At 42.0% G+C, this 24,162-nt stretch overlaps 2 protein-coding genes across 2 annotated transcripts in view; both read left to right on the top strand.

Annotated features, from left to right (window-relative positions):
* cmn (calymmin) overlaps window positions 1–24,162 on the top strand; it is a 44,753-nt gene that overhangs the window by 8,594 nt on the left and 11,997 nt on the right. The window contains exons 8-32 of the mRNA XM_056772065.1: window positions 2,858–2,914; window positions 3,021–3,074; window positions 13,943–13,999; window positions 14,114–14,164; window positions 14,447–14,503; window positions 14,618–14,668; window positions 14,951–15,007; window positions 15,121–15,171; window positions 15,454–15,510; window positions 15,625–15,675; window positions 15,958–16,014; window positions 16,128–16,178; window positions 16,461–16,517; window positions 16,632–16,682; window positions 16,965–17,021; window positions 17,136–17,186; window positions 17,640–17,690; window positions 21,781–21,837; window positions 21,950–22,000; window positions 22,267–22,323; window positions 22,439–22,489; window positions 23,070–23,126; window positions 23,241–23,291; window positions 23,582–23,626; window positions 23,726–23,776. Of these exons, the coding sequence (XP_056628043.1) occupies window positions 2,858–2,914; window positions 3,021–3,074; window positions 13,943–13,999; window positions 14,114–14,164; window positions 14,447–14,503; window positions 14,618–14,668; window positions 14,951–15,007; window positions 15,121–15,171; window positions 15,454–15,510; window positions 15,625–15,675; window positions 15,958–16,014; window positions 16,128–16,178; window positions 16,461–16,517; window positions 16,632–16,682; window positions 16,965–17,021; window positions 17,136–17,186; window positions 17,640–17,690; window positions 21,781–21,837; window positions 21,950–22,000; window positions 22,267–22,323; window positions 22,439–22,489; window positions 23,070–23,126; window positions 23,241–23,291; window positions 23,582–23,626; window positions 23,726–23,776 (1,338 nt within the window). The remainder of the gene's footprint in view (window positions 1–2,857; window positions 2,915–3,020; window positions 3,075–13,942; window positions 14,000–14,113; window positions 14,165–14,446; window positions 14,504–14,617; window positions 14,669–14,950; window positions 15,008–15,120; window positions 15,172–15,453; window positions 15,511–15,624; window positions 15,676–15,957; window positions 16,015–16,127; window positions 16,179–16,460; window positions 16,518–16,631; window positions 16,683–16,964; window positions 17,022–17,135; window positions 17,187–17,639; window positions 17,691–21,780; window positions 21,838–21,949; window positions 22,001–22,266; window positions 22,324–22,438; window positions 22,490–23,069; window positions 23,127–23,240; window positions 23,292–23,581; window positions 23,627–23,725; window positions 23,777–24,162) is intronic.
* cuzd1.1 (CUB and zona pellucida-like domains 1, tandem duplicate 1) lies at window positions 6,589–13,904 on the top strand. The gene is made up of 2 exons (XM_056771970.1): window positions 6,589–12,588; window positions 12,785–13,904. Exon 1 carries the CDS (start codon window positions 6,871–6,873, stop codon window positions 12,109–12,111), a length of 5,241 nt encoding a protein of 1,746 aa, XP_056627948.1. The 5' UTR covers window positions 6,589–6,870; the 3' UTR covers window positions 12,112–12,588; window positions 12,785–13,904.

The following is a 24,162-nucleotide window of genomic DNA, read 5'->3' as shown; positions in this document are numbered from 1 at the left end:
ACAGAATTGGTGCAAAATCAGAGTTGGAAACATCTTGAAAAAAAAAATGATGAATCCAAATTGTATCAATGATACACATTTCTAGTAATTGTGCAGTTAATTTTCATATTGTAATTTCAGAAATATTTGAAATATTCTTCCTCTTCTCCCCAAATTTTGTCAAACACAATGATCTATAATTTAGAAAGAAGGATTCTGCTAGACTTATCTCCAGCGTTCAATACTGTCAATCACCAGATACTGCTAGCAACCGTGTCATCTCTGGAATTTCTGGCACTCCTCTCCACTGATTCACATCCTAAATCTCCGCCAGATCCTTCAGGGTGTCGTGGAGGGCCTCGCTGTCCGCTGATCACCAGATGATCACTTTGGTCCCTCAGGGATCGGTGCTTGGACTGCTGCTTTTTTCCATCTACACGACATCCTATGGACCCCTCATATGGGCACACGGCTTCGCCTATCACTAGACCCAGATATACATCTCATTTCACTTTTAGGATACCACTGTAGCAGCTCGCATTACAGCCTACATAGAAGACATCTCAGATTTGATGAAAGAGCATAACCTCCTGCTGAACCCTGCCAAGACAGAACTACTCCTATTTCCGGCACACCGCACGGTGCAACACGATCTCACCATCCAACTTGGCAATACCACAGTCACTCCTCCAAAAACATCCAGGAACCTCGGAGTCTTATTTGATGAACAGCTGTCCTTCAATGATCACATTGCAAAGACAACGCGGTAATGATGATATGCCTTATTCAACATTAGAAAGGTTAGACCCTATCTCACTGAGCATGCGGCACAACTCCTTATCCAGGCAGGTCCTGGTAATCTCAAGGTTGGAGTAATGCAATGCTCTCCTTGCTGGTCTTCCTGCAAAGGCAATCAAACCGCTCCAGCTGGTTCAGAATGTAGTAGGATGCCTCGCCTTCCAACAGCCCAAAAGGGCTCATGTGACACCCCTTTTCATCTCTCTCCACAGGCTACCGGTTTAAGCCCGTATCAGATTCAAGTCTCTAATGCTTGCGTAGAGGTGTATAACTGGATCTGCACCAGCATACTTTCACTCCCTCCTACACTCCATCGAGAACATTGCATTCAGCAAATGAGCGGCATCTTATATTGCCTTCTCAAAAGGGCAGTTATTCGCTTTCCCACTCATTTTACTTCACAACTCCTTCCTGGTAGAGCATTCTTCCTAACTCAGTCCGGTCAATCACATCTCTCACAACATTCAAAAAACTACCTAAAACCCATCTCTTGTGTGACTACTTGACAGACAAGTGAGAAGAAAAAAAACATCTAAAACTAACCCTCTCTCTTTCTCTCAACAGGTATTGGTCTGGCTTTTGTTGAAACTAGTAACTTTGTATTAGCTATTGTATTATTGCTCCTGTATGACATACCGCTTATTGCTCCCTGAACTCTCTGTAGGTCGCTTTAGATAAAAGCGTCTGCAAAATGACTAAATGTAAATGTTAACATACATTTACATATTAAGATTTTGTTTAAAATTAATTTTTAAATCAATTTTTTGCTATTTAAATAAAATGTTCCTGGCCTGAAGTTCAGGTAAGTAGTGCCTTATAAAGACCATCCAGAAACTGTCGGACAACACCTGTGAATGCCTCCATCTTCATCTTCCCAGGAGCTCAGACACTAGATATATTACTTGAGGCAGGGATCCATCTGGCCACCCAATAAGCAGGCAGTTGGGAGTAACGGGATCTAAATCAGCCATATCTGCTGAAACATACCCAAGAGGTTTGGAGTTCACGAGGACATGAAGACAAGCACATCTTTCACTGTTTCTGATCCCAGGGTTGTGTAGAGTTAAGCATTAACAGAACAAATTTGCTTGTTACTCTCCCACTGACGAATATCAAACCCTCTGCATGCTAGCAGTTTACAAATTTTGTCTTACAGACTTCTGGGGCAGATGGCAAACTCTGTAGACAATTATCCACATTGAAACATCTTTCAACAGAATGCTTCAACAGGGACGAAGTAATAAATATTGATCAAAAATATAGGGGTGTGACCAAAATCAGTTTCAGCCAATGGACTAAACATACACTGTTTCGGTAGTGACATGAAAATCCAAGACACATTTTTTTACATAAAGTTTAAAACATAGTACAAACATAAAATATAAAATAAGTATTATTTTGAGCTTCACTTTTCAAAAATCATCAAATATATATTTAACATTTTTCATAGGTTGAAATTTAGATGTTTGGGATCGAGACACCCATGTCCCAATTGAAAGTACCCAATAAATGATAAATGATTATATCTACTAAGCTGACTGATAATATAAATATTATTGTGGGTTTATGTAGATGATAGAAGGATCTTATAAACAACTTAGATTTGAAAAATTGAATAATTGAATGCTTTTGTGATGTGGGACAACACTTTGCACAAATTCTGTATTCAGAATTGCCCATATATAAATGAATAAAATAATTCATGAATAAAGGGTACCATGCTGCTATGACTTCACCCTTGCAGGCGCCCTATTGGCTGATTCAGAGGTCAAGGGAAGCCATTTTGTTTTAATAATTGTGGTCCTTAATTTAGAACTCTTAAGTCAGAACTTAAATTTTTTACACTTAAGCCAAAGTTTAAGACTACTCTTAAGAGCAATTTTGAGAAGTTTTATAGACACAGGCCTGATGTAAACACACACCTATGATTGGTTCTCAGTTCAATTCTTTATGCACTGTTTGAGTTATTGAACTTTACCACTTGCTAGGAAATGTAGGTGTGGTATCTGTCTTTAAACCCCTTGGTAAAATGTTGTTAGGAGTTATTAAGTTAATATGAAGATTTTCTTTCTCTAATTAGGTTCTTCTTTAGGAAATATGGGCTATCCCAATAGTGGAATCAATGGACCAAAACCAGGTGAAATTTTTATTTGTGTGTGACAAATATTGAATGCTTCTGCCTTAATGTGGTCATCAGATTTTTGGATAGCATCTGAATGTTGTGTGTTCTGTATGATCCACAGGCTATGGTACAAAGGCCGGACCCTACTACAATGGACAAGGAGCAAAACCTCAGGGTAATTTACAAGTGATCATTTCTTTTATAAAATGAAAATTGATGAACCCGATTGGATGACACATGTTCGCACCAATTGTAAAACCAACCCATTCTAACTCCCAACAGTCCCTCAAATTTTTAAGATTGGTCAGCGCCCTTTTGCCTCACTTTTCAACACACTTTTCAACACCCCCCTTAGTTTAAGTTTTCGATGTGCTGCTTTTAGATTGTTTGCCTCAGTTTAAGGCACATTTAATTAGCATTTGTAAAGATATATTTGTTTTCATAAATATTTTGGAATTTAAAGATAATTTAGAGTCCCTTACCCTGCCCTAAACCTAACCACTTCTCAAGCACACAAAATGCAACACACGAGTGAAAGTACAGTCACAGGAATTTATTGTATAAATTGTTAAAAAAACAGTTTAAAAGTATTTCAAAACAACTTGCATTGCAAACCTTGTGAACTGAAGCCATATACAACTTTATATGACGAACTCCGTGAACGCAATGACCACATGCGATCAGTCATGAGACACACTAGAGCCAATGCTATGCTAGCTTCTGGATTTACGGCCAGTGGTGATCGCTTTTGCATCTGATATTCATACAAATCGATCCTTTGACCTCAGTATGCGTGGAATATTTGTAGTTTTTGAAAAGGTTTTGTATCTTTTTATTATATTATATAATAAATACACGTGTTGCGTTACTTCCCTCAAAATGACTGAACAGTGTAATGCAAAAACAATTATTCTGGCTGTTTAAATTGAAAATCATACAACAATGCATGTCATTGTAAAATTAAAACTATATCATTTCTTATTAATGGTAAAATAACTCGTGCCCTTCTCGTCTGCATACTGTCGGCAAAGGTTTGTCATTGACAGCAAAGTATTCCCCAAATGTCGAAAACAGATGCTTAAGGGTGCCCTGTGCTTCAAGCCTCAATATGTGATGAGCTGGTAGTGAGAATGTGTTGGTAAAAGAGTTGATTTACTATGCACACCTGTGAGTGGATCTCAGTTCAATTCTTTATGCACCAGTTGAGTTATTGAACTTTGCCACTTGCTAAGCAACGCAGGTGTTGTATCTGTTGCTTGCCTTTAAAGCCACATAGTAAAATTTTGTTAAGAGTTATTTAATTAAAATAAAGATTATTTTCCTTTAATTAGGTTCTTCTCTAGGAAATATGGGCTATCCCAATAATGGGGGCAAGGGACCTAAACCTAGGGTGACCATATTTCAGCTTTCAAAAATGAGGACAGTCAGTGGGGGCAGGAGGCAGATGGACACCCACAGCGGGTGGAAAGATCGGGATGGGTGTAAATACTTGACAAATGCGTTAACAACCATGAAACTGTTACTGAACTTTAATACATAAAGTAATACATCCATTCCATTCAACTTTTGGTCTTCAGGAATAGAAAAATAACAAACAAATAAAAAAGTTTAGCATTTAAATAATAAAAAAACACTGTCTTTTCAAGGCCATAGGTTAAATAAAAAATCACTTGCCATTAAAAAAAATGGGCATCGTTAACGCTATTCAGATGCCATGTGCCACCCAATGAAAAGCAAGCTGCTTCTCTCGCTATTGGTTGTTGCCGTGGTTCTGAGGGAATGAGATGCACTTTGTTTACGTACGTGCGTACATTACCGACCAATGGTGGCGAACAAGAAGGTGTTGCTTTGCAAAAAATATAAGACGCATGCAATGAATGACGACTTTAGAACGTTAAACCCGAATCCCGGATATTTTAGGAAATTTAGAAATCCCGTCCGGACGCAGTTTTTTTGTCTCAAAAAGAGGACATGTCCGGGAAAAAGAGGACGTATGGTCACCCTACCTAAACCAGGCAAACGTTTTAATTGTGTGTGACAAAGGACTCATTCGTTCTGCCTTAATTATTTATTTGATCATATTTTTGGATGCCATCTGACACTCAAATGCGTTGGGTCTGATCTGCAGGGTATCGTGCAAAGGCCGGACCCTACAATGGACAAGCAGCCGAGCCACAGCGTAAATGACATGTAATCATTACTATTGTAAAATGAAACGTTATGTTGCTTATTGGATGACATATCTTCAAAGCTACTGTAAACCGATTGATGTATGCACATCATTTGAGTGGATCTAAGTTCAGTTCTTTATGCGCCAGTTGAGTTATTGAACTTCATCACTTGCTTTGCAATGCAGGCGTTGTATCTGTGTAGGGGATCTACAAATTTGTGAATGATTATGAAGACTTTTATTTTGACAAATTGTGAAGACTTCTATTTTGACGCTTGACGGGCGCCGCCAATTTTGGTTTTGACGTATTGCGCGAGGAGAGATGGAGAGTTAGCACGTGGAGTGAGTGAAGCAGCTGTGAGCTGAGAGCGGATTGTTGAGTTCGTGAAAAGTTATTTTTAGACCCGTGACATCAACCAGAGATGTATAACGTTGCCGCGGAGTCTTTGTTTATGTGAAGAAGTTTGTTGAAGTGAGTTTTAAAAAAGAGTTTTCTGCCGTTTCTTTTGCGTGTGAAGCTGGGCAGAAAGGCCTGTTAGTTTCATAAAGTTTCAGTCTCGTGTAGGAGTGAATACTCTCACGTTTTCTTTGTTTAAAACAGTTTTTTTTCATTTTTCTAAAACGAATATGAGACAGTGAATGCTGATACTGATTGAGTCGTCTGATAGGGCCGTGCGGGCGTGTGTTGTTAGTCTTCTCATTTGAGACTCCATCAGCTGGGATTGCAGCCTCGTTGAATCAAGCTGCTGACGTCAGTATCGCGAGCACAATCGCTGAGAGTTAAGTGAGTGAAGAGACAACCTGCCATCCATTGGACATCATTCAGCTCCTCATCCACAAACCAAGAGTGGTGATGTACATTGTTTTTCCTGTTTTCCTACTGAATACTGCTAAGCAGAATAACATTGCCATTTTCTGTCAGTGAGTCATCTAAACTAAACAGTTCAATCGTACAGTCATTTTGATGGAGCCGTTATAAGTGAATTTTTCCTGAAAAGTGGATTCATAAACTTTCTTTTTTGTGCTCGTGAACTCAAACGGACAGAGTATAACTTTTTCATTCCTTTTTCCTGGAGTTTTGAATCGAATTTGAATCTTTGAGTTAAATTGGAGTGAACTGTTGAACTTTCAAGTGAACTGTTTCAATCTATTTACAATTGTGAATCTTTCAAAAGTGATCCTGATTCTGAATGTGTTCAAATTGAATTGAAACTGAAACAAATCAGTTTTCTTCTCCTTTTATTATTTTCCACATTTTTATTTAATTTTGATTCATCTGCATTTAAAATTGTTTCATACTTCCTGTGAAGACAAAGAAAAGAGAAGCATTTTATTTAATGCAGTAAAAAATAAATGTAATTTTTTTTGTTAGTTAAGCTAAAACTGTTTGTTTATTTGTGAGTCACTTATACTAAGGAGTGGGGGCGTCTTACCTTTCCTTTTAGATCCGGGGAGGGTGGGTTTTGTAGTACGCTAGGTTTAACCCCTGAGTTTTCTACAAACACACTTCAGGTGGCCTCCGTGCATTGAGTAAATCCTGAAGCCCACATCGCCGACTCTTGAGCATTACACATTGCAACACGATAGAAACCACACAACTAGTTTAATTAGTTGTACGTAGACTAAAAGCATTGGGTGGGGGGACTAGGATCCTGTTGCTCACTCAGTCTTCCTTAGTATAGTGCAGAACATTTCCCTCACAAGGCGGTGGCATATTTCCCCCGCCACATACTGGCGTCACGAACAGGATAAACTAGCGAGTATTCTAATTGTGCAAGTTCGTGGTCTTTGAGTCAACACAATGGCTGAACTGGGAGAATTAAAACGACAGTTTGAAGAGATGGAAAAGAGGTTCGGTGAACAGTCAGATATGCTGGTACAGGCCAGAGCCGAACAGAGAGAAACACTTTCGCTTGCTAAAGCTGTTATCGATCAACAGGCAGTTGCTCAGAGAGTGCCATCTACTGTCTACATTCCAAGAGATCGTAAACTTCCAGACTTCAGCGGATGCCGTTCCAAACCTGGTGAACCGAGTATAGAGGATTGGATAAACTCAATGAAGTCCGCTTTTAAAGTAATGAGAATTCCTGAAGAAGACAAAATTGAGTTTGTTAAGCAGTATCTCAAAGACGAAGCTAAAATGACAGTTAAGTTTATGCTTAATGGAAAAGAGAAAGCAGTTGATGAGATTTTTGATGCTTTGGATCAGACTTATGGAGACAAACTTCCCATTGGTAGCAGATTGAAAGAGTTTTATGACCGCAAACAAATGCCTGGAGAAACCATCCGCTCTTACGCTTATGACTTGCAGGAGAAGCTGAGCATCATCCAGAACCGGGATCCGTCTAGAGTTCCTGATGCTGACAGTGTACTGAAAGAACAGCTGGTGTTGGGTCTCAAGGATGACTCCCTACGACGTGAGATGAAGAGGAGAGTCAAAGCTGAGAGGGACCTGACATTTATTCAGCTTATGCAGGAAGCGATTACCTGGTCAGAAGAAGAAGAAGTGCAAATCCCATGCAATTTGAGAAGCAGTACTCGTTCACGGGGTGTCGTCCAGGCTACTGCTGCGACAGATAACTCTTCAGTCCCTCTCACTTTGGAGAAGCTTCATGAAGCTATTCAACAGATAGCTGCCAGACAAGAACAACTCTTTCAGATGGTGAATAACAAAGAGAAAGTAAAACCTGTAGAAAAGGAGAGCAAAACTAAAAGTGAACCTCTAAAAGACAGCGAAGGAAGATACATATGCTATACTTGTGGTAAACCAGGGCATACTAGCCGACGCTGTACTCAGAACAGAGAGAACTCAAGTGGAGTGCAACCTCAGAAACACAGAGGGGAGATGGTAAATGCAGCTGATCAAGTTACCTCAGTGCTAGAGAGTCCAGGTCCATCCGTTATCAGAAGTCACACAGCAGACTGTGATGCAGAGAATGTTTCTAAGGCCCTCTGTGAAAGTGCTTTTGGTGACTGTCTTACCATCGACCTGATAATTGCAGGTATTAGAACTGCTTGCCTCTTGGATACAGGATCCGAGGTGACTACGATTACTGAGTCTCATTTTAAAGCTCACTTCGGAGAAGTTGTGCTGTCATCTGCCAATTGGGTCCAACTCACAGCGGCAAATGGACTAGACATTCCCATTATAGGATGTCTGGAAGCAGACATTGAGTGCATGGGAAAGACATTGCCTGGAAAGTGTGTGTTTGTGATCAAAGAGAACAACTCCAATGGAACAGAGTTGAAAGGACTACCTGGAATTGTTGGGATGAATGTGTTGAGTGACCTCAAAGATCTGTTCATAACCACTGGAGATATGAGGAAGATGGACCGACACAGCCATGGTGCTGGGGAGGCAAAAGTACAGCGAGTGTTAGCTAATCTTCAAATGCAGACTGAGGCTTTGAACTGTGGAGACCAGATTGGTTTCGTGAAAGTTGCAGGAAAGCAAGCAATCACTATCCCTCCTTTCAGTGAGCGTGTTCTGGAAGGTCGTTGTAGAATACCACCAAAAGTAAGCTGTCAAGTGCTGGTTGAAGCCTCATCAGAAGTTAGCTTACCCAAGAGTGTTTTGATCGCTAATGTGCTCGCCAAGGCAGCAGATGGTAAAGTCCCAGTAAGAGTGTTGAATTCTAGCGAGAGAGCTGTAACACTCATGCCACGCTGTAGGATAGCAGTACTGTGTAAGCCACAGGAGGTTGTACCAAAAGTGGTTGTCGAGTTTGAGGAGGAAGAGGGTGCTTTGCATGTCAAGGCTGTGAAGCAAAGTGAGGTAAGAGCAGAGAAAAGCACCACAGAGCCGTTACCTGTTGCAGTTCAAACAAATCTTGAAGACCTCACAGAAACTCAGCGTGAAAAACTCAGAGACCTCCTGGTGAAGCACAGTGACGTGTTTTCTAAGAACGAATGTGACTTTGGGTATACGACAGCTGTCACACACAACATCCCTACAGGAGATGCTCCTCCCCTTAAGCAAAGACATCGTAGAATTCCTCCCCAAGTATTTCAAGAAGTGAAAAAGCATGTTCGAGATTTAGTATCTCAAGGTGTACTCCGAGAAAGCTGCAGTCCATGGGCGTCTCCAGCTGTAATAGTGATCAAAAAGGATGGAAGCGTGAGGTTTTGCTGTGATTACAGAAGGCTGAATAAAGTGACCTGCAAGGACGCTTATCCCCTTCCACGTGTTGAGGAGTCACTTGATGCCTTAGGAAATGCGCAGCTGTTCTCAACACTTGATTTAACTTCAGGCTATTTCCAGGTAGCAATGAGTGAGGAAGACAGAGCAAAGACTGCTGTAACCACTCCTTTTGGTCTGTTTGAATGGTCCAGGATGCCGTTCGGACTTTGCAACGCTCCTGCGACTTTTCAACGGCTGATGGGAGTGGTGCTCGGTGATCTGACGTTCGACACATTACTTATCTACCTTGATGACATTATTGTCTTTTCGAAGGACTTTGATAGTCACTGTGAAAGACTGGAAATCGTGTTCAATCGCTTGAGACAGCATGGATTGAAGTTAAAACCCAGCAAGTGCTTCCTGTTGAAACCCGAAGTGAAATTCCTAGGTCACTTAATTTCCTCCGAGGGAATACAGGTTGATGGAGAGAAAACTTGTGCATTGCAAACATGGCCTGTACCTAAGAGTGTCAGAGAGTTGAGACAAGTCCTAGGATTCATGAGTTACTACAGGAGATTTGTTCCTGGCTTTGCTCAGCTGGCCCGACCACTTCATGTTCTGGTTGGTAAAGGAGTAAAAGGGAAAATGATGGAATCTTTTAACTGGACAACTGAGTGTCAGACTGCCCTTGACCAACTCAAACAGTGCTTAATGTGTCCACCAGTCCTTGCATATCCAGATTTCAGCCAGCCTTTCATACTCACAACTGACGGGAGTTTGCATGGTCTTGGGGCTGTATTGAGTCAACGACAAGGAGAGGTGGAGCGTGTGATCGCATATGCGAGTCGAGGCCTTCGTGGATCAGAAAAGAACGATAAAAATTACAGTGCTTTCAAGCTCGAGATGCTTGCCCTGAAATGGGCAGTGACCGAAAAGTTTAAAGAATATTTGATCTACTCAAAATTCTCTGTGGTCACCGATCATAACCCTTTGCGCTACCTTGAGACAGCAAATCTAGGTGCTGTAGAACAAAGGTGGAGTGCTCAGTTAGCAGAGTTTGATTTTGAAGTCTTCTACAAGCCAGGACGACAAAACGCAAACGCGGATGCATTGTCAAGGATCCCATCAGTTGAAGAGCCAGAGCAGGAGGACTCTGCTAAAGACTTCATCAAGATGAACTCAGAGGAAGTACGCACATGCTTGTGGCCAATCTCTAAAAATCGGCAGAAAGTACAAGCATCGGTACAGGTGTCAGGGACGAGGAAAGTTCCTGGACATAGTTGGAGTGAGATAGAAGAGGAACAAAAGGCTGACTCTAGTATAGCACCCATCTACCACGCTGTACTGACCAAAAAGAATCTGAGTCCGGTTGAACAGCGAAACATGAACGTAGAATCAAAAAGACTTGCTAGACAGTTCATACGACTCAAGCTTAAGAAAGGATTGCTGTTCCGAACCATCCTTGACCCTCGAGACGGAGAAGAGATTTGTCAATTAGTGGTTCCGGAATCCCTGCGTTTCAAAGTGTATGAGAGTCAGCATGATCATTGTGGCCATTTTGGAGAGAGAAGCACGCTGGAACGTACGAGGAGAAGCTATTACTGGCCATCAATGGCTAAGGATGTTCAAAGCTGGATTAATGAGTGCAAGAGATGTAATCTCGCAAAAGATGTCTTCCCTAAAATTCGAGCCCCAATGACATGTACTAATGTTTCAGCCCCACTGGAAGTTCTCGCTATGGATTATACTCTCTTGGAGGAATCTGTAGGAGGATATGAGAATGTTCTTGTCTTAACTGACATGTTCACTCGTTTCACGGTGGCAGTGCCAACCAAAAATCAGACTGCTCGCACCACAGCCAAAGCACTGGTGCAGCATTGGTTTGTCCACTATGGCTGCCCCGCACGACTGCATTCCGACCAAGGTCGATGTTTCGAAGCCAATGTCATCAAAGAGCTGTGTAAAGTCTATGGAATCGGAAAGAGTCGCACAACGCCGTATCACCCTCAGGGTAATTCCCAGTGCGAAAGATTTAACAGAACTATGCATGACATGCTTAGGACATTACCCCCAGAAAAGAAAAGGAATTGGAAGCAGTATCTCCCTGAGTTAGTCATGGCATACAATAGCCGGACTCACACCTCAACCGGCTATTCGCCATTCTACTTGATGTTCGGCAGGGATGCTCGATTGCCGCTGGACATTCTGGGCTGGAGAGACTTGGAGGACAGTGAAGTTGATAATCTTGATGACTGGGTGAGAGACCATCACCACAGATTAAAGACTGCTGTTGAAGTAGCCAATCATGCAGCACAAGAGACTTCGAGAAAAAGGAAAAGAGCCTATGATCGCAGATCACATGGAGCACTCATGAGACCTGGTGACCGTGTTCTGTTACGTAACCATTCACATAAGGGAAGGAAGAAAATACAAGATCACTGGGAATCCCTACCTTACATTGTGGTGAAACAGAATCACGCAGATACCCCAGTCTATACAATCCGTCCAGAGAGAGGGGGCCCATGTAAAGTTGTACATAGGGATCAACTTAAGCATTGCACTTTTCAGTCATCACCACAACCCTGTACATCTAGACGCAAATCTAGAGAATATACAGAACAGGAACACACTGACTCAGAAGATCCTTATGTTCTTGCAGTCCCTGTTACATTTGCACCCGACATCCACACAGACACGGGGTGTCGAGGGGAAGATGGGGATGGGTTAGACAATGGTGTTAGAGAACATGACAATGAGGTGTCAGCTGAGGGTACTGTAGGTCAGTCAGTACTTGGGTCAGTAAATTCAGGTGAATCTGATGCTGAAAGTGAGAATGAATGTATTTCTGAACCTAGACGTTCTCAACGTAGTAACAGAGGTACATTACCTGTTAGATTTAAGACTGACTATGTCTTAAAATAATTCAAAACCTGAAGGTTTGGGAAGTTTCTTTTAATGTGAATGTTTATCAAACTTCCTAGTTGAGTAACTTTGAACCTTTTCATTGTTATACTGAGATTTTGCACTGTGAAGAATTTTAACCTGCTATCCTCTGTTGTATATTTTTCAGGGACTGAGTTGCTGAATGGAAGTCCGATGGTATGGCAGGGTTTAGCAGGGGGGAATGTAGGGGATCTACAAATTTGTGAATGATTATGAAGACTTTTATTTTGACAAATTGTGAAGACTTCTATTTTGACGCTTGACGGGCGCCGCCAATTTTGGTTTTGACGTATTGAGCGAGGAGAGATGGAGAGTTAGCACGTGGAGTGAGTGAAGCAGCTGTGAGCTGAGAGCGGATTGTTGAGTTCGTGAAAAGTTATTTTTAGACCCGTGACATCAACCAGAGATGTATAACGTTGCCGCGGAGTCTTTGTTTATGTGAAGAAGTTTGTTGAAGTGAGTTTTAAAAAAGAGTTTTCTGCCGTTTCTTTTGCGTGTGAAGCTGGGCAGAAAGGCCTGTTAGTTTCATAAAGTTTCAGTCTCGTGTAGGAGTGAATACTCTCACGTTTTCTTTGTTTAAAACAGTTTTTTTTCATTTTTCTAAAACGAATATGAGACAGTGAATGCTGATACTGATTGAGTCGTCTGATAGGGCCGTGCGGGCGTGTGTTGTTAGTCTTCTCATTTGAGACTCCATCAGCTGGGATTGCAGCCTCGTTGAATCAAGCTGCTGACGTCAGTATCGCGAGCACAATCGCTGAGAGTTAAGTGAGTGAAGAGACAACCTGCCATCCATTGGACATCATTCAGCTCCTCATCCACAAACCAAGAGTGGTGATGTACATTGTTTTTCCTGTTTTCCTACTGAATACTGCTAAGCAGAATAACATTGCCATTTTCTGTCAGTGAGTCATCTAAACTAAACAGTTCAATCGTACAGTCATTTTGATGGAGCCGTTATAAGTGAATTTTTCCTGAAAAGTGGATTCATAAACTTTCTTTTTTGTGCTCGTGAACTCAAACGGACAGAGTATAACTTTTTCATTCCTTTTTCCTGGAGTTTTGAATCGAATTTGAATCTTTGAGTTAAATTGGAGTGAACTGTTGAACTTTCAAGTGAACTGTTTCAATCTATTTACAATTGTGAATCTTTCAAAAGTGATCCTGATTCTGAATGTGTTCAAATTGAATTGAAACTGAAACAAATCAGTTTTCTTCTCCTTTTATTATTTTCCACATTTTTATTTAATTTTGATTCATCTGCATTTAAAATTGTTTCATACTTCCTGTGAAGACAAAGAAAAGAGAAGCATTTTATTTAATGCAGTAAAAAATAAATGTAATTTTTTTTGTTAGTTAAGCTAAAACTGTTTGTTTATTTGTGAGTCACTTATACTAAGGAGTGGGGGCGTCTTACCTATCCTGTTAGATCCGGGGAGGGTGGGTTTTGTAGTACGCTAGGTTTAACCCCTGAGTTTTCTACACACACACTTCAGGTGGCCTCCGTGCATTGAGTAAATCCTGAAGCCCACATCGCCGACTCTTGAGCATTACACATTGCAACACGATAGAAACCACACAACTAGTTTAATTAGTTGTACGTAGACTAAAAGCATTGGGTGGGGGGACTAGGATCCTGTTGCTCACTCAGTCTTCCTTAGTATAGTGCAGAACATTTCCCTCACAAGGCGGTGGCATATTTCCCCCGCCACATCTGTTTCCTGTCGATCTGTGTAATCCCTTTAAACCACATGGTAAAATGTTGTTAAGAGTTATTAAGTTAACATGAAGATTTTATTTCTTTAATTAGGTTCCTTTCAAGGAAATATGGGCTATCCCAATAATGGGGGCAAGGGACCTAAACCAGGTAAACGTTTTAATTGTGTGTGATAAAGAAATTAATCATTCCGCCTTAATGGTTTTATTTAATCATATTTTTGGATGCCATCCGAATCTCATATGATTTGGGTCTGATCCACAGGGTATGGTGCAAAGGCCGGACCCTACAATGGACAAGCAGCCGAGCCACAGGGTAAATGACATGTAATCATTACTATTGTAAAATGAAACGTTCTGGTTCTTATTGGATGACATATCTTCATAGCTACTTTAAAACGATTGATGTATTCACATCATTTGAGTGGATCTCAGTTCAATTCTTTATGCGCCAGTTGAGTTATTGAACTTCATCACTTGCTTTGCAATGCAGGTGTTGTATCTGTTTCCGGTCGATCTGTGTAATCCCTTTAAACCACATGGTAAAATGTTGTTAAGAGATATTAAGTTAACATGAAGATTTTATATCTTTAATTAGGTTCCTTTCAAGGAAATATGGGCTATCCCAATAATGGGGGCAAGGGACCTAAACCAGGTAAATGTTTTAATTGTGTGTGATAAAGGACTTAATCATTCCGCCTTAATGATTTTATTTAATCATATTTTTTGATGCCATCCAAATCTCATATGCCTTGGGTCTGATCCACAGGGTATGGTGCAAAGGCCGGACCCTACAATGGACAAGCAGCCGAGCCCCAGGGTAAATGACATGTGATCATTTCTATTGTAAAATAAAACGTTCTGGTTCTTATTGGAGGACATATCTTCATAGCTACTGTAAAACAGTTGATATATGGACTTCAATTGAGTGGATCTCAGTTCAATTCTTTATGCGCCAGTTGAGTTATTGAAGTTTATCACTTGCGATGCAATGCAGGTGTTGTATCTGTTTCCTGTCGATCTGTGTAACCCATTTAAACCACATAGTAAAATACTGTTAGGAGTCATTAAGTTAATACAAAGATTTTGTTTCTTTAATTAGGTTCCTTTCAGGGAAATATGGGCTATCCCAATAATGGGGGCAAGGGACCTAAACCAGGTAAACATTTTAATTTTGTGTGATTAAGGACTTAATCGTTCCACCTTAATGGTTTGATTTAATCATATTTTGGTATGCCATCTGATTCTTACGTGTGTTGGGTCTGATCCAAGGGTATGGTGCAAAGGCCGGACCCTACAATGGACAAGCAGCCGAGCCCCAGGGTAAATTACATGTATTCATGACTATTGTACAATGAAACGTTCTGGTGCTTATTGGATGACACATGTTTATAGCTAATATAAAACAGCTGATTTATGCACATCATTTGAGTGGATCTCAGTTCAATTCTTTATGCGCCAGTTGAGTTATTGAACTTCATCACTTGCTTTGCAATGCAGGTGTTGTATCTGTTTCCTGTCGATCTGTGTAACCCATTTAAACCACATGGTAAAATACTGTTAGGAGTCATTAAGTTAATACAAAGATTTTGTTTCTTTAATTAGGTTCCTCTCAAGGAAATATGGGCTATCCCAATAATGGGGGCAAGGGACCTAAACCAGGTAAAAGTTTTAATTGTGTCTGATAAAGGACTCAATCGTTCTGCCTTAATGGTCTTATTTAATAATATTTTTGGATGCCATCCGAATCTCATATGCTTTGGGTCTGATCCACAGGGTATGGTGCAAAGGCCGGACCCTACAATGGACAAGCAGCCGAGCCCCAGGGTAAATGACATGTAATCATTACTATTGTAAAATGAAACGTTATGTTGCTTATTGGATGACATATCTTCATAGCTACTGTAAAAAAGTTGATTTATGCACTTCACTTGAGTAGATCTCAGTTCAATTCTTCATGCGCCAGTTGAGTTATTGAACTCTACCATTTGCTATGCAATGCAGGTTTTGTATCTGTTTCCTGACGATCTGTGTAACCCATTTAAACCACATGGTAAAATACTGTTAGGAGTTGTTAAGTTAATACGAAGATTTTGTTTCTTTAATTAGGTTCCTCTCAAGGAAATATGGGCTATCCCAATAATGGGGGCAAGGGACCTAAACCAGGTAAACGTTTTAATTTTGTGTAATAAAGGACTCAATCGTTCTGCCTTAATGGTTTGATTTAATCATATTTTGGTATGCCATCTGATTCTTACGTGTGTTGGGTCTGATCCAAGGGTATGGTGCAAAGGCCGGACCCTACAATGGACAAGCAGCCGAGCCCCAGGGTAAATTACATGTATTCATGACTATTGTACAATGAAACGTTCTGGTGCTTATTGGATGACACATGTTTATAGCTAATATAAAACAGCTGATTTATGCACATCATTTGAGTGGATCTCAGTTCAATTCTTTATGCGCCAGTTGAGTTATTGAACTTCATCACTTGCTTTGCAATGCAGGTGTTGTATCTGTTTCCTGTCGCTCTGTATAACCCATTTAAACCACATGGTAAAATACTGTTAGGAGTCATTAAGTTAATACAAAGATTTTGTTTCTTTAATTAGGTTCCTCTCAAGGAAATATGGGCTATCCCAATAATGGGGGCAAGGGACCTAAACCAGGTAAACGTTTTAATTGTGTCTGATAAAGGACTCAATCGTTCTGCCTTAATGGTCTTATTTAATCATATTTTTGGATGCCATCCGAATCTCATATGCTTTGGGTCTGATCCACAGGGTATGGTGCAAAGGCCGGACCCTACAATGGACAAGCAGCCGAGCCCCAGGGTAAATTACATGTATTCATGACTATTGTACAATGAAACGTTCTGGTGCTTATTGGATGACACATGTTTATAGCTAATATAAAACAGCTGATTTATGCACATCATTTGAGTGGATCTCAGTTCAATTCTTTATGCGCCAGTTGAGTTATTGAACTTCATCACTTGCTTTGCAATGCAGGTGTTGTATCTGTTTCCTGTCGATCTGTGTAACCCATTTAAACCACATGGTAAAATACTGTTAGGAGTCATTAAGTTAATACAAAGATTTTGTTTCTTTAATTAGGTTCCTCTCAAGGAAATATGGGCTATCCCAATAATGGGGGCAAGGGACCTAAACCAGGTAAACGTTTTAATTGTGTCTGATAAAGGACTCAATCGTTCTGCCTTAATGGTCTTATTTAATCATATTTTTGGATGCCATCCGAATCTCATATGCTTTGGGTCTGATCCACAGGGTATGGTGCAAAGGCCGGACCCTACAATGGACAAGCAGCCGAGCCCCAGGGTAAATGACATGTAATCATTACTATTGTAAAATGAAACGTTATGTTGCTTATTGGATGACATATCTTCATAGCTACTGTAAAAAAGTTGATGTATGCACTTCACTTGAGTAGATCTCAGTTAAATTCTTCATGCGCCAGTTGAGTTATTGAACTCTACCATTTGCTATGCAATGCAGGTGTTGTATCTGTTTCCTGTCGATCTTTTTAACCCCTTTAAGCCACATGATAAAATATTGTTAGGAGTTATTAAGTTAATACGAAGATTATTTTCCTTTAATTAGGTTCCTTTCAAGGAAATATGGGCTATCCCAATAATGGGGGCAAGGGACCTAAACCAGTTAAACATTTTAATTGTGTGTGATAAAGGACTCAATCGTTCTGCCTTAATGGTCTTATTTAATCATATTTTTGGATGCCATCCGAATCTCATATGCTTTGGGTCTGATCCACAGGGTATGGTGCAAAGGCCGGACCCTACAATGGACAAGCAGCCGAGCCCCAGGGTAAATGACATGTAATCATTACAATTGTAAAATGAAACGTTCTGGTGCTTATTGGATGACATATCTTCATAGCTACTGTAAAACGATTGATGTATGCACATCATTTGAGTGGATCTCAGTTCAATTCTTAATGCGCCTGTTGAGTTATTGTACTTTATCACTTGCTATACAATGCAGGTGTTGTATCTGTTTCCTGTCGATCTTTTTAACCCCTTTAAGCCACATGATAAAATATTGTTAGGAGTTATTAAGTTAATACGAAGATTATTTTCCTTTAATTAGTACAAGCAATGTACAAGCAGCTGAGCCCCAAGGTACATTACATGTAATAATTTATATTGTAAAATGAAACGTTACGGTTCTTATTAGATGACACATGTAAAACATCTCAGGTTACGTCTGTGACCCTTGTTCCCTGAGAAAGCGTGACCAGCTCTGAGCACGTGTGTCAACATCGTCCAGTAGTGAAATGATACGTCATGGATGACGTATGGACCAGGAGGTTTAAAACGACATCCGAAACAGTCAACTTCTGCTTTAAAAACTTCGAGGCAAGAGGCTAACAGGTATGTGGGGAGTAGGGCAAGTTGACGCAGTGTCTCGCTCCCTTCTCAGGGAACAAGGGCTACAGACGTTACCCGAGACGTTCCCTTTCGAGGGAAATCGCACTGCGTCGCCATGGCAACGCTTTGGTAACGAAATACCCAAACCGCCATATGCCCAAATGCCTGTCTGTGTGTACAAAATGTCACGTAGAAGACACAAGCACCTGGGCTCCCGGGGTGAGATTCATTTCCAAGCTATAGAATCTCACGAATGTGAGCAGAGAGGACCAGCCTGCCGCATCACACACGTCCCACATAGACGCCCCGACCTTAAGGCTATGGTGGCCGCCATACCCCTAGTAGCATGGGCTCTGACTTCCAAGGGCGATGGTCTGCCAGAGGCCTCATAGGCCAGAGAGATAGTCTCAACTATTCATCTGCTAATGGAGTGCTTGGTTGCCGAAAGACCTTTCTTCGGTGAACCAAATCCCAGGTCGGTACCCTAGTGTGGCTCACAGGCCTCAATCTGCGAGCACCACAAAGAAACTGTAGGACTAAGGGGTCTCTACCAACAGGTATGCCCCCTAGCACAATGTGAAAGGTAGAAATGGCTGCCATATACACCTTTAAAGTGGATGCGGATAAGTCCGCAGCAAAGCGATTTTGTAGGAACTCGAGCACTGTTGAAACTGGGCAGTTGACAGGGTCTCTGCGGTGAGCTGAACACCAAGTAGTGAAGACTCCCCACTTCAAAGCGTAAAGCTTCCTTGTAGAAGGAGCTCTGGAATTAAGTATGGTCTCCACAGCCTCAGCTGAGAGACCAGTGTTTAAAAGGCTAGCCATCTCAGAGGCCAAACCCATAGTTTCCATAACTCCGGGGGTGGGTGATGTATCTGACCGTCCGCTTGAGAAAGAAGGTCCCTTCTCAAAGGAATCCCCCATGGAGGGTTCTCCATCAGGTCTATGATATCCGAGAACCACACTCGGGCCGGCCAGAACGAGGTTACCAAAAGTAGGCGAACTCCGTCCGTGTGCAACCTTTCCAGAACTCCCGGGAGTAGATCGATCAGGGGGAAAACGTACAGGTGAAGCCTCGGCATAGAGGGGCTGGATGTGTCAGGGAAAACCAGAGCCAACAGCGCGTTTTTTTCTGAGTTGCAAAGAGGTGTAACTCTGCCTGGCCGAACCTCATCCAGATCTGCTCCACCTTCTGTGGGTGGAGTCTCCATTCCCCCGGCCTCAGCCCCTGTCTCGACAGGATGTCTGCTCCTCGGTTCAGGTGACGGGGGAAAACTGCCCTCAAGGAGAGCAGCTCCCCCTGAAACCACAGGAGGATCTGACGTGCCAACTTGTATAGTTGCCGTGACCGTAGATCCCCCTGGCGATTTATATATGAGACCTCAGCTGTGTTGTCTGCCAAGCACAAGCATATGCTGGCCTCTGAGGGAGAAAGTGTTCCAACGCCAGGAACACTGCCATCATCTCTAGGCAATTTATGTGCCAAGATCGAAAGTGGCTCCCCCATCGGTTTTGGCCCAATTGGCCTTCCATAACAACTCCGCAACCTGTGAGTGAAGCAACGGTTGTCAGTGCAACGCGCCGACAACTGCTTCCCAGCACTGGGCTGCAAACGGCTGACAAGATTGCAAAAATACGAGCAGGCGCGAGTTGCGCCTGCATCGTGATGGAATCCTATATTACTCCAAAAAAAGTGGTTCTCTGTTCTGGAGAAAGCACACTTTTCTTGGTATTCAGCCTCAGCCCTAGCTCCTCCATATGTGCGAGAACAACATCGATTTTGCTAGAACTTCTTGTTCCATCACCAAAGTCTGCGGGATCCGCTGCGGCTCGGCAAACCTCTATTGGCAGAGCCGGCTGAACCCTTCTGGGGCACCGAGGAGGAACGGGCACCGTATAATGAGGTGCGAGTACACACTCCAGGGGTGGAAATGCTGACCTGCTGTCAGGACTTTTTCTTGTTTTCCCCTTTCCTTGCCTGAATGACTGCCCTCAGGTCAGTCCTAGGTTTGTAAGGCTGTGGATGATAATGTCTTCCCGAACCCCCATCCTTTTGGGATGGGGCTCGAGAAGCAACACTCTGCCTCTGACGCTCACGATAGCTAGTTGACGCCTGTGGCTGTTCCCGCCCATCCGCCACGGGAGTTTCTCCGCGGCGGGGGAGATAAAGTTTAAATGCCGCAGCCTGTTTCTTAGCCTCCTCGAACCTCTCAACAACGGTGTCTACAGCATTGCCGAAAGGCCCATAGGGGATAATGGGGCTTCCAGAAGAAATTACTTGTCAGATGGTTTCATGTCTGACAGGTTCAACCATAAATGCCTCTGAGTGGTTACCATAGCGCCCATTGAGCGGGCCAAAGAACGGGCTGCCTCACGAGTAGCACGGAGAGAAACATCTATAGCATGACGGACGGGTTGTAAAACATCCGCCGCCACCAGCCCCGTGTCGACCAATTCACTTCAGCCTGATACGCCTGAAGTAGTGCCACAGAGAGTAAACATGCCCCGGACTGCCCCGCTGCCGCTTATGCCTTGCCGACCAAAGTCGATGTCACCCTGCATGGCTTTGATGGCAAGGTAGGGGCTTTAAGTACCGAAGCAGCAAGAGGGGCGACATATTCTAACCCTCCTGCTTCGAAACTAGTTATATCTACATCCTCAGATGCAGAACATTGCCGAACCGGACTCCCTCTCTGAGCGGGAGAAATCGCAGTGCGTGACACGGGAGAGATGGAAGCCACGGAGGGCAGAGAGAAGCCGGAGCATGTCTCTTCAACCTCCGTGATGTCCATCTGCGAGCCCCACAAGCGAAGCTTCGCTCTCCCTCAGCAGAAGCGGGACCATCAACGCTTGGAGCTCGCTCCTGGCCGTGCTTAGAAAATAGTTCCATGTGGGAACGGAGTTAAAAGTCCACAGGGCACACAATAAGCTCCCTCAAACACGGACAGTGCATGCTCCGCTCCCAGACAGACTACACAGAGATCATGCGTATCCTTGTTCGTGATAAAACGCGAACAAGGAGGAGCACAAGGTCTGAAATTTTTCCCTGACATGTTAGCAAACTGGCTATCCAAACACGCTTCTTTTACAAAACACACTCACGCTTCTTTTAACAAGACACACACACTACACACAGAGCCGTTCCTGAGAAAAAAAGAGCTGACGTTGACTGTTTCGGATGTCGTTTTATATCTCCTGGTCCATACGTCATCAATGATGTATCGTTTCACTACTGGACGATGTTGACACACGTGCTCAGAGCTGGTCACGCTGAGGCGTTCCCCAAAGCGTTGCCATGGCAACGCAGTGCGAGTTCCCTCGAAAGGGAACAGCAGATGGATGCACATCACTTGAGTGGATCTAGTTCAATTCTTTATGCGCCAGTTTAGTTATTGAACATTATCACTTGCTATGTAATGCAGGTGTTGTATCTGTTTCCTGTCGATCTGTGTGACCCCTTTAAACCAAATGGTAAAATATTGTTAGGAGTTATTAAGTTAATATGAAGATTTTGTTTCTTTAATCAGGTTCCTCTCAAGGAAATTTGGGCTATCCCAATAATGGGGGCAAAGGACCTAAACCAGGTAAACTTTTAATTGTGTGTGATAAAGGACTCAATCGTTCTGCCTCAATTGTTTGATTTAATAATATTTTTGTATGCCATCTGATTCTTATGTTTGTTGGGTCTGATCCAAGGGTATGGTGCAAAGGCCGGACCCTACAATGGACAAGCAGCCGAGCCTAAGGGTAAATGACATGTAATCATTACTATTGTAAAATGAAACATTCCGTTTCTTGGATGTCACATGTAAAACAGCAGATGTATGCAATTCGTTTGAGTGGATCTCAGTTCAATTCTTTATGAGCCAGTTGAGTTATTGAACTTGAACATTTGCTATGCAATGGAGGAGTTGTATCGGTTTTCTGTCAATCTGTGTTACCCCTTTAAACCACATTGTAAAATGTTTATAGGAGTTATTATGTTAATATAAAGATTTTGTTTCTTTAAATAGGTTCCTCTCAAGGAAATATGGGCTATCCAAATAATGGGGGCAAGGGACCTAAACCAGGTAAACGTTTTACTTGTGTGTGATAAAGGACTTAATTGTTCTGCCTTAATGGTTTTATTTAATCATATTTTTGGATGCCATCTGAATCTAATATGCGTTGGGTCTGATCCGCAAGGGTATGGTGCAAAGGCCGGACCCTACAATGGACAAGCAGCCGAGCCCCAGGGTAAATGACATGTAATCATTACTATTGTAAAATGAAACATTCTGGTGCTTATTGAAAAAAAGAGGGAAGTGAAAGTGACTAATTTGTCAGTTATGGTGACCCATATCCGAGATATACCTCTGCTTTTAACCCATCCAGAGAGTAGTGAACACACGCACAGCAAGTGGTGAACACACATACACCCAGAGCAGTGGGCAGCTATCGCTGCAGCGCCCGGGGAGCAAGTAGGGGTTAGGTGCCTTGCTCAAGGACACCTCAATCGTTACCCGCCTGACCTGAGGAACGAACCGGAAACCTTCTGGTCACGAGTCCAACCTTCTAACCATTAGGCCACGACTGCCCCGAAATATTGGATGACATTTCTTCATAGCTACTGTAAAACAGTTGATATAGGCACTTAATTTAAGTGGATCTCAGTTCAAATCTTTATGTGCCAGTTGATTTATTGAACATCATCACTTGCTATGCAATGCAGGTTTTGTATCTGTTTCCTGTTGATCTGTGTAACCCCTTTAACCCACATGGTAAAATGTTGTCAGGAGTTGCTATGTTAATAAAAAGATTTTGTTTATTTAATTAGGTTCCTCTCAAGGAAATATGGGCTATCCCAATAATGGGGGCAAGGGACCTAAACCAGGTAAATGTTTTGATTGTGTTTGATAAAGGACTCAATCGTTCTGCCTTAATTGTTTGATTTAATCATATTTTTTGATGCCATCTGAAACTCATATGCTTTGGGTCTGATCCACAGGGTATGGTGCAAAGTCTGGACCCTACAATGGACAAGTAGCAAAGCCCCAGGGTAAATTACATGTATCATTACCATTGTAAATTGAAACGTTCTGGTTCGTATTGGATCACACATGCTCATAGCTACTGTAAAACAGTTGATGTATGCACACCTATGAGTGGATCTTAGCTCAACTCTTACATGTGCCAGTTTAGTTATTTACCAGTACTACTTGCTATTCACCACAGGTGTAGTATCTGATACCCATTAATATATTTTTAACTGCTTCACACCACATAGTTAACGTTTAGAACTCATGTAGTTTTTAAAGTATATATTTCCCCTATTATTTTCCTCTCTAGGAAATATGGGCTATCCCAATAGTGGAATCAATGGACCTATAGCAGGTGATTTTTTTGTGTGTAGAATATTTAATGGTCTTGCATTGATTTAATCATATTTTTAGATACCATTTGAATCTCATGTGTGTTGGGTCTGATCCACAGGTTATGGTGCAAAGGCCAGTCCCTACAATGAACAAGCAGCCAAGCCCCAGGGTAAATTACACAGATATGTTCAACTCTTAATGCTCCAATTGAGTTATTGAATATACTTGCTATGCACCAAAGGTGTAGTATCGGTTTCCAACCTGGTCGCACTGATTGCGTATAAAAAACACGCTGTTGCATTATCATCTAATACGTACGCCAATGTTTGCTTGTACCTGGGTGGAGAGCAGCCATTTTAAAACGTACATGAAGAGGGAACACCGAAATAATTAAAATAATACTGTTAGGTTTAGGGTTTGGGTTAGGGTAGAGGTTACAATATGCAAGGACGCTAACATTAGGTTTAGGGTTTGGGTTAGGAGACAGGGTAATGAGACAAATTGCTAAAATATGCAAAAACGTTAATTGGCGTATCATATAAACGCAAAAATAGG

The sequence above is a fragment of the Triplophysa dalaica genome, chromosome 17 (genome assembly GCF_015846415.1).
Source record: "Triplophysa dalaica isolate WHDGS20190420 chromosome 17, ASM1584641v1, whole genome shotgun sequence".
Taxonomy (NCBI): domain Eukaryota; kingdom Metazoa; phylum Chordata; class Actinopteri; order Cypriniformes; family Nemacheilidae; genus Triplophysa; species Triplophysa dalaica.
Note: the sequence above shows the minus strand (reverse complement) of the source record. Positions and strands in the feature narration are given on the sequence as shown.

Bases quoted from the DNA above. Each gene is read 5' to 3' on its own strand.
- cuzd1.1 (XM_056771970.1), top strand. From the start codon at position 6,871: ATGGCTGAACTGGGAGAATTAAAACGACAGTTTGAAGAGATGGAAAAG.